Consider the following 10,202-nt stretch of genomic DNA (forward strand, 5'->3'; position numbering starts at 1 on the left):
AGATGTCCAGCTGGGGGTCTCAAGCAGGAGTGGGACATGGAGGGAAGGCCGGCGGGGCACTGGGGATCGAGGGGCTGGGAGAGGGGGCACTCCCGCCCAGGACAGGCTGGAGAGATGTCTGAGACGGGCCAGCGATGCGGGGAGGCAGACGCTCGGCCACTGGCATCCAGGATGCGGCCTAGGACACCGACTCTGGGGGTTCTGGGCGCCAGGCCACCCGCCGTCCCCGGCCACTCTGGGTCCCTGCCGGCCCACGGGAGGCACTGGTGATGGGGGACTTGGAAATGGAAGGAGGTGAATAGTCCTGTCAGCGCCATCCAGGTGCCTCCCTCACCGCCCCGGTGAACCTGCAGGCCCCCCGACTGGCAGGGCAGAGACCCGCCTTTCCCTCACATGTGTCTGCATCACTCTCTCCACAAGTTCCCTGGACAGAACACCAGACAGGCCGTGCGCCCAACCCACCCTGACTTCCACCCCTGGAGGCCGTGCCTTGGGAGGGGGGGACCTGGGGGACACGCTGACAGCTGAGCCCTGGGAGAGAAGCACCTGCCACCACAGACACCCCTGGGTCACCACCTGGAGGCATGGGGAGGAGGCGGTCTACACAGCAAGGCTCCCACCTAGGCCAGGGAAGGGGTGTCTGCTGCAGGATCACCGAGAAAACCAAAACACACCCCGCGCTTGGAGAAACGACACCCCACCTCTACCCCGTTACAGAGGGGGACCCAGCAGAGACCAGGCAGAGGTGCAGGAGTTGGGAAACGGTCCAAACGTCCCAGCCGAAGGGATCTGGAAAAGGCCCCCACGGGCTGCCCAGCCCAGCAGGGACCACTCAGACGGCACTGGACCCCTCGCTGCTCGGGTGCGTGCTCGAAGCCCCCCCAGGGAGGCCGAGCCTCTTGAGGGCACTGGCGATTATGGGAGAAGCACCTCAATTCACCGGAGGAAAGAGACCACCCAGGAACCATGTGCCCCACAGACTTTCCAGAAGCGCCCCCGAAATGACGGGGTCCAGACACATCACACCGACAGGTGGGGGCCAGAGCTGCAAGACTGGTCTTATCTCAAAGCCCAGAAACGCCTTCTCTCTGGTTTCCAAAGAGTTCATGTCCATGAATACTTCCTTAAGATCCAATAATTCTAAATCTGGTGGACACACACCCTGCAATCTTAGGGAAAGAATAAAGGAAAAGAAGCCAATCAAATCCGAGCCAGGTCAGGAGTGAGCTGACGGCCAAGGCCGGCCCTGAGACGGGCACAGGCCTTCCCCCCTCCCAGAGGCTCTGCTACAGCAGCCGCCAGGGTCGTGATCCTCGGGGGCTGACTTCTCGGCGTTCTGTCCTCATCTCTCCTCGGGGGGCGCTGGCAGGCCCCCCAGGCTGCTTGCTCGAGTGCAGGGACAAGCGCCAGCCCCATGGGCTCCCCCGCGGGCGCCTCGCACCCTCAGGGCCCTGACCTCAGAGGGAGGTCACCCTCGTGGGCTCCCCTAGCCCACGAGTGTGAACAGAACTTCAAGGGGAGGTTCTCACGGCCGGGGAGCCGCTCTGCTACTCACTTGCTTGGAGCCCACGGGGCGGGGCTGGGGCGCGGGGGCTGCCCAGGATCGCGGCCACGTGCCTGAACCACCGAGCCACGTGGAAGAGCTGTGCGTCAGCAGGAGGGCCTGAGAGCTGCCTGAACGCGTCCACGTCCGCCTGGGACAGGGAGAAGCCCTGGACATAGCTACGCGTGCTCAGGTGCTCGTTCAGGGCCCGCACCCTGGCTGCCTCGTCACTAATGCTCAGGACGGACCTGTAGTCGGGAGCTGCAAAGACAGAGGCACACGCGTCAGGGGGGCTGGAGGCCTGGGTGAGTCCAGAGAATGGGGTCCCAGGGTCACCCTTCCGGCTGGGAAATGTCCAGAACGGGCGGGTGCCCAGGGCTGGGGGACGGAGCGGGGAGTGACTGCCAGTGGGTTCCCATCTGGGGATGAAAATGTTTTAGAACTAGACAGAGGGGGTGGTCGCACAACATTGTGAATGTTCTAAATGCACTGAACTGTACACTTTAAAATGGTTCGTTTCATTGTTGGTGATTTTCATCTCAATTAAAGAGAAACACACATGCACACACCCTTTTGTGCACTGGGTGCTGGGGGGGCTGGTGCTGACCAGTCCCTGGGTGGGCGATGGGTGGCGCGTTAGAACTGCAGAGCTCTCCAAACCCGGCACCGGTGAGGCTTCTAGTGGCCAAGGCCCAGCTCCTGGGAGGACCACGGCCCCGCCCCCGGAAATGCCTGCCAGAGGGGGCCAACCGTCCAGCAAGCACCTGGCACAGGCCTGCCCCCCTTCAGGGACCTGAGGCCACTCCTCTGCCTTGGAATCCTCAGGAAGGATGTGGGAGGACAGAAGCCCAGACTGAGCGGGGACCAGGCAGCAGGCACAGCCGGCAGACGGCACTGACTCCACTGAGCCCCTCCTCCCCGCTGCTGCCCCTGAGACCCTCACCTCCTCCCTATGTCCCCGATCACTGCTCCAACTACCCTGCGGATGCGTTTATCACCTGCTGGCTGGGGGGGCGCAGCAGGAGATCAGGGGGAGGGGCGCAGACCAGCCCCTGAAGCTCCTGGTCCCCTAGTCCACCAGTGTGAACAGGGCCCAGCGCCTGTTCCCTTCCACACAGACACACCCTGAGCCCCGGAGTCGGCTCTGAGTGGGACAGCACAAGCCTGGCTTCTCACTCTCCCTGGGAACGGGGCAGACACCCTGACACCGCAGCCCTTCGCAGCCAGCTGCCTGACACCACGAGGTCCCTGGGTCACCGTGCTGGACCCAGAGCAGGACGGCTCTGAGCGGGGAGGAGATGTGGGCTGACAGCGGCCAGGCCTGGCACAGAAACAGGAACCTCGCCCTGACCAAGCCCACAGGATGCCTGCAAACAGACAGCAGAGCACACGTGTGGGGAAGCAGCTGTGCACACGAGACCCTCCTGCACGGTCTCCACCACGGGAAACCCTTCCGTCAGGGCCTACCCGGAGCTGCCTTCCTGGGCACGGGGGTGAGACGGAAGGAGCCAACAGAAGGACCAAAGCCGGCAGCATCTCCGACGTCCTCAGGTGCCCCAGGGAGGGGCTGCGACCGTCCAGGGCCCAGCCTCCCGGAGGCTGGCTTCTCGGGGACCTCCTGAACCCCGACCTCTTCATCCCCAGGAAAGGCGTGGGCACCAGGGAAACATCTTCCCTGGGCTCTCAAGCCCAGGCTTTCCAGGAAGACCGGCTTGCTTGCCTGCCCACCGCACCGCGGGGGCGCCAGCCCAGGGTGGCCCTGAGGCGCACGGCTTGGAATACCCTTCTGCCCGTTACAAAGCACCCTCAGAACACCCAGGGCCACGCCCTGGGATAGTGCAGGCCTCCACCTTTAAACGTACCCGGAACCCAGCCCTCTCAACCCAACTGCCATGGCAGGTCCAGCCCTTCTCTCGCCTGGACGCCGGGATGCAGGCGCCCCCGCTGGTATCCGGGCTTCGCAGGGCGCCGTGGCCAGAGTGGCCCACGCTCCTTCTCTAGACCCCTCATCCCACCAAGAGCGGTCCTCGCGCCGGCCAGGAGGGCCGCCACACCCTTCTGACCTCAGCTCCTGCCCCCGCCCCTCATGCCCCCTGCCCTGCCTGCCTGGAAGCCTCCCCCAGACACAGCCAGCCTCCCTCCCTTTCTCGGGGCTCCACGGGTGTCCCCTTTTCCGTTGGGTCCTCCTGGGCACTGTTCCAAGTGACCCCCACCCCCGCCCCCCGCCCCCCTCCTGCTTTATTTCTCCGTAGCGCTTATTCCTAACACACACACTTCCCTGCTTTCTCTCCTTTATTGTGTGCCCCACCCCCCGGGATTTTATCCGATTCATTCACTCAGCATATGCTCAGCCTCTAGAACCAAGCCTGGAACGTTCTGAAGACACTCAGTGAATTTGCTGAACGAATGGGTGGGCGGCAGATATATCTCGAAGCGCAGGCCTGCCCGCGGGAGGCCGGCTTCACCTGTCATTCCGGGGCCTCGTAAGCCCTCTCCCAGGAAGCGTCTGGTACACAGGAACCAGGGTGGGGACCCGGGTGAGTCTAAGAAGGCTTCTAACCCCTGTGGCGGGCTGAGCTGGAGCCCTGCTGCCCAAGGGCGCACACCTACAGGGGGCTTTGCTTTTGCTCCACGCTTGACCTACAAGGAGAAGCAGCTCCCACTCCAGTTCTTGGAAGTGTTGGAGGAAGCAAAGAGAGACACAGAGGTGGCCCCTCCCGCCCAAGGTGCCGGTGGGAACCCTGGGGAACCCACGAGGGCCCTGGAGCAGCGCCAGCCAGCTCGCCTTCCTTCCCGGGAGCAGGTGGCTGGCTCTAAGGATCCAGCCCGAGGGCTCAGATCCCCTCTGAGACAGTGAAGGAAGGCCAGGCGGGTCTGTGCCCCCCACCCCTCTCTGACAGGACAGCTCTCTCCCACCGAGGGAGAAGGAAGCAGCGCCTGCCAGGGCGGCCCTGGGCACCAGGAAACCTAACTCTACATAAAGTCCTTGGCACGGAGTATTCCTTCCAGGGAACTTTACTGCACCTGGCACGGTTCCCCAGCAGCCCTGCCAGCCTGTCAGGAGTTGGGAAGCATGCTCCTTTCTCGTGATGGAGAAAATTCAGTTCACAAAAGCTAAGTCAGAGGACCTGCCAGAGCCAGGGCGGTGCGGGGGGGGTGGGGGTGGGGGCGGGGGCGGGAATGCGTCCCGGAGTGGGCCAGGCTGTCCTTTGGCAGCTGGTCACCCGACACCGACCCTCCAAGCTCCCTCTCCCCGTCTCCAAGCGTCTCTCTGGTGCAGCCATCTATGCCAGAACACAGGAGGGAGGGGAAGGAAGCAGAGGTGACAGCCCCGCTGAGAAGCTGTGTGGTCTCCCAGCTCCCCCTGCCCCTTTACCCCCAGGACAGCACTGGACAGACAGACTTCCCTCACTCCGGAACTACTCCAGGGAACAGAGACCCCTGGAAACTTGCCTGACCTTGACCTTGGCTACCCTGCAGGAGTACGCTCACAGGGCATTTTACTTCCCTCTTTTTTCTTCGCTGCGCACATTTTCTACAATAAGCATATGTTATTTTTACAACGAGAAAAACATGTCAAACATTCTACCAACACTATGGCTTTAAAGCACTAATGAAGCAGTTCAGGGGACAAGGGCTCAGCGGGGTCTGCACCCCTCCCTCACCCGGAGGGATCCTCTCAAGGGTAAATCAGGCTCACACAACACACGCCTGGTAAAGCTGTTGAGCATTAGTGAAATTACTCTTGTAAACTGTTTGAAATACTGCCGGGCACACAGCCAGCACCCAGCAGTTGCCATTACTATTATTTTAATCGCTCCTGTATTACTACTATTGAAATTGCCCTGGAGAGTTTACCCAGGGTTCACACACGCATTTAAAAAGCCCCGTCTGGAGCAGGGAGCCCACAGGGCAGAGGGGGACAGTCATGGGGTCACTGTGGCAGCTGCGTCTAAGCGTAACTTGAGGAAACAAATTTAAAAATTGGTCAGCTTTCAAGTGGCCCTGGGTTTGGGCCAGACTGCGGTCTGGCTATCAGCCCGTGACGCCAAGATGAGAGGAGATGGTTCCCGAGCAGGGCGCCCACTGGCCACGCTGGCCCTCCCCAGGGAGCCCCACACACGCGTCACGCCCACCGCCAGGTCCACCGCAGGTCCATCCAGAAACGCATCACAGGACACACACCTTCTGACTGTGGGAAGGCCCTCAATGTGGACCATGGTCTTCACAGTTTAGAAAACGCTTACTGAACTCGCACAAACACAAGAACCAGGTAAGGAACCGAATTCACACCAAGCCGTCACCTCCTCTGGCCCCTTCCCATCAGCATTCACACCTGCTGGACAACAGCCCGTGGCCTGCTTTCTCCCACCCGCTCCTCCGCTCCAGCCAGGCTCCCGCTCAGTGAGGCTCCAGCGCGGTGGCAGCAGGGCCAGCTCCTGGAAGCACCCGTTCCAGGCCCACCTGAGACCTTTGGAATCGGAACCTGGGTGGGGCAGGTGCAGAGCTCAGCTGCTAAGAACCCCCGGGTGGCTTGCTGAAGCGCAGGCCCCTTCACCGCAGGTCTGCCTTCCTCCGAAGCTCCCAGGCCCGGCGCAACGGGGGTCTGCACCCCTCCCGCACTTGCTGAAGGCCTCTCGGGTCCACACCTTGCGAGGCCCCGGCGGCACCCAGCCCTGTGGATCAGGCGCTTTCTGCAAAGGCTCCTCCAGCTCCCCTGGCCCGCCTCTGCAGCGACCCCTCCCCCTGGGTCCCTCTTCAGGCCCACTTTTCTTTCCTGTGGGGCTTCCCAGCCTGCCCAGGTGGCTCTCAGAAAGGGGACTGGAAAAGCCTTCTAGAACGAACGCACCCCCTCCCCACACGAATCTCATAGAGAGAGGTACATGCACCTGGCGGCAATGCCACCCACTCCCGGAACCCAGGGCCTCCTCCCACAGGCCTTCTCTAGCGCCCCCCTCTGTCCTGAGCACCAGCCCCGGAGGTCCAGCTGTCACTTGTCCACAGGGTGCTCCCAAGCATCATGTCTCGCCCTCCACCTGGGTGCAAGTCCGGGAATGGTACAGCCACCTTCCCTGCTGGGTCTGAAGCTGGGTGGCTGTTTCTTCCTTCCCACAGCAAACCCAGCACCTGCCCCGGTCCTCCCCAGACTGTCCACTTCTCACACCCACCACTGCCACTGGCCCAGGCCACCGGTTACCACCGTCTTGCGTTCTTCCTGCTCTCCCTGCCTTGGTACACGAGGGGGAGGGGGTGGGGGCAGATATCTTGCCAGAACACAAAGACAAGACCCAAATTCCGTAAGTGTGCTCAAGGCCCTTGCAGACCTGGTCCCGTGGCCCATCTCCAGCCCTCCTCCACCCTCTGGCCTCAGGAACTTGCTGGAAAGCAATGCTGCTGGTCCTCAGGTCTCAGTGCACGAGGTGCTCTCTGCCAGGGATCCCGCTCCACTTTTTTCTCTAGGATCAGCTTCCAGCCTCTCTCGGGAGGCTCCCTACCTGCCCTGCAGCCAGGCCCTCCCTCAGGAGCAGAGCACAGGGGGCTCCCCAGACCCAGGCCCTCTGGCTCGGGGCTCCGGGACTCGGCTTGGCCAGTAGGCTAATGCCTACAGCAGTGTCCAGACCCGGCCCGGCAGGGCCTCCGGCGTGATTCCCTGCACTCCACCCTGCCCACGGGGCAGCTGGCAGAGGAGGACTCGGCCAAGTTTCTGGCAGATTGTGGAGCCTTAGAGGGAAGGGGCCTGGGCCCTGAACCACCTCCGTAGACTCAGGCCACCCAGCAGCACACGCACTGGGAAGTGACCAAGAGAGGAATGGCCCATGCAACCTGGGGAGGCATTGGGCTTCTGGGCTCCGGCCACCCCGCCCCGCTGGACGGAAGGCCCAGGAAGGCCGAGATGCTCCTCCAGGCATGCTGCATCTCCACGCCCAGCAGCGTCCGGCAGAGCGGGTGCCTGAAGCACATCTACTGAATAAATAAAGTGACAGATCTATTTAAGGAAATTATTTTGAACCACTCAGGAGCAATTTTCCACTGAAATAGCAGATGTGAATCTTTCACATGGGATTTTTGGGTCATGAGGAGCATCATGATCTGATGCCCTGAGGTCACACAGGTGATCAGATGGCACCACTGCCCGGGGACAGCAGTGTGGACACTGGGAGCGGTTTAATCTCCCCCCGAGGGCACTATCTCTCACAACTCTTAAAATGTAAATACCGGGAGACTGTGGGTTCAGGGATGAGCAAATGTCTGTAGTCTATAAATACGTACATTTCATTTTTTCTCTGGGAAACACAGGAAAGCGTATCAACTCCCTCCTCTTGTCTGCCCTGAGGCACTCTGGAATTGGGGAGCTTGGTGTTCATCTGAATAGAGTCATCAAAGGCAGCAAGGCAGAGTAGTCAACATCCCTGCTGCAGTCACACAGGCCCTGGCTAGCTGTGTGACCTTGGACAAATCACTTCTCTGAACCTCAGGATTCTTGCCTGCACAGGAGGATAAGGGCAGTATCGACCACAAAGGGTTGCTCTGAGGATTACAGGCCCCCCGCATATCTATTTAGCGCAGACTCATGCTAAGAAAAAAAGCTAGCTGTATTGTCCTTACAAAGAACCTTTGAATTAAACTGCATAAAAAATTAAACTGCAAATCTGACCTAACACACAGCCACCGAAGAGGCCCGATCTGCAGGGCAAGGCCTCTGAGACGCGCTCCATCCACCTCGGGGTCCTCAGGGATGAGACTTGTCTTTCTGAAAAAACTGGGCCCTGGAACAGGCTGCACGTTCAAGCTACAAGGGAAAAGCTTTAACCCCAGTGGCAGGGAACCAAATGGACATTCTGAGCCAACTTAAGGAAGGTGATCAGAAATGGGAAGAATATTCTAAATGAACGTCTCCTTAAAAAGTCTGGAAAGATGGTCACTTTCGATAAAATCCAACCTTGAGAATAAACAGCATTCAGAACCCGGAAACCAAGAATATCTAGAACTCTGGTATCAATCTCCAGAAACAGGCCAATTCTTACGAAGGCTCTGAAAACCTCAAGTTCTGAAGCAATTAAAAAAACCAAAACCCAAAAATCGAATACGTCATTTGTGTTCACAAATGAAGAAGGAAGGAAGGAAGGAAGAAAGAGAGAAAAGAAACAAGCTCGGGCTTTCAACCCGGACACAGCGCCCGTTTCATGCCAAGTGTTCTTCTAAACCCTTAACCTCTACCTGCCCCTTTAATGCCCACTACATCCTCTGAGCGGGGACGTGTTACCCTGCTGCACGTGAGGAAGGGGCAGCGGTGGGTCCCCAGCTCGGCTCGCTCATGCGGTGTCAACCACGCTGCTATTTTACAGGAGTCTGGGTGCACTTCCGAGGGCCGAGGGCCGAGGCTCCAGGTGGGTAGAGATGGTGCTGGAATCCAGGCACACCTGTCGGGTGGAATGCGGGGCGCCCGGAAGGTGGGTACCACAGCAGCCCTGTCATTAGGGGCCTCCCACGTCACTGGGTTACCCAGATGGTCAGAGCTCCCCGCCTGGAACCCCAGGAGCAAGAGGGATCACAGGGCTCCAGGAAGCCTGCACAGCCTAAACCCGGCAGCCCGGGGAATAAAAACTACACACTGAGAGTTCTTCCTGAAGAAAGTCTGCTCCAGACTCGGGAATCCAGGGACAACCTCCGGTCTGTCTGGCACCTACAATCTTGACTGAGGGAGGGGAGCAAGGGCCCAGCGCTCCTTGGAGTCTGCCTGTGGGCGGCGTGTCTACCAGCTGGCGACACGAGTGACTCTGGTGGGCAGAGCCAGAGCTGCTCACGGAACCGCGGAGGCGGCGATGAAGTGGGGCAATAACGCTGTGACCACGCAGGTCCCAATGGCCACTGTTTGCAGCCGCAGGTGAAAGCCTTCGTAAAACCCCAAGCCCTTTCCTGTATGTCCGCGCACCCTGCTTCCTCGGCCCCATTTCCCTAAGTGCCAACCCGGGTGCTGCCCGGGCTGGGCGGAAACGAAAACAACCCTAGGGCTGTGCCTGTTCCCCAAAGTCCAGGGGACAGGAGGGGCGAGGTCCGGTCCAGGGACCGGCGGGGGAAACGCAGGGCCACGTCCTGGGGTCGAGGAGCAATGGAACCTGGAGGACCCAAGGAGGGGACCGGGGCTGGGGACGGGGTGGCCTCGGCAGTTCCGGGGCCGAAGCCGGGTCCCCGCGAGGTTGGAGGAGCGGAGCCTGCCGGGGGGGCCCGGGGGTCGCGCCCCGCCCTCTGAGCGCCCTCAGACCCACCCCTCAGGGACCCGGCGCCCCCTCAGATCCCCGGTGGCCCCTCCGCCCCTCGGTCCGGGGTCGCCCCGGCTGGCCCGGCCGCCGCGCGCACTCACCATGCTCCTCGGAGGAACCTGCCATCGTTGGAACGCCGCACTTGCGCCCGCGCCGACAGCTTCCCAGAATCTGACGCAACCACCGCCCCGGAAGTCCCGCCGGAGCCGGCGCGCCTTCCGGGACACGCCCGGTCGCTAGGCAACCGCCGCGAGCTCGAGACGCCGCATTCCGGGGCATTCTGGGAGTTGTAGTTCCTACTGCGCCGCGGCCAGTGCCCTTGAGCCGGGGTCCCCAGCTCCCGGGTTGCGGACCGGTAGCGGTCCGCGGCCTGTTGGGAACCGGGCCGCACAGCAGGA

General features: G+C 61.2%; 1 protein-coding gene across 2 annotated transcripts in view; it reads right to left on the reverse strand.

Moving 5' to 3' along the window:
• The window catches only part of CARS1 (cysteinyl-tRNA synthetase 1), a 46,063-nt gene extending 36,078 nt beyond the window's left edge, over window positions 1–9,985 (reverse strand). The window contains exons 1-2 of one of the 2 annotated variants that reach the window (XM_082629540.1): window positions 9,906–9,985; window positions 1,556–1,804 (exon numbers count right to left, since the gene is read on the reverse strand). In XM_082629540.1, coding sequence (XP_082485666.1) covers window positions 1,556–1,804; window positions 9,906–9,930 — 274 coding nt within the window. In that variant the 5' untranslated portion in view covers window positions 9,931–9,985. The remainder of the gene's footprint in view (window positions 1–1,555; window positions 1,805–9,905) is intronic. The other variant, XM_082629541.1, reaches the window with a different exon arrangement.
• Window positions 9,986–10,202: the final 217 nt, after the last annotated feature.

This window comes from Mesoplodon mirus (genome assembly GCF_964341445.2).
Source record: "Mesoplodon mirus genome assembly, chromosome: 7".
In the NCBI taxonomy this organism is placed as follows: Eukaryota; Metazoa; Chordata; class Mammalia; order Artiodactyla; family Ziphiidae; genus Mesoplodon; species Mesoplodon mirus.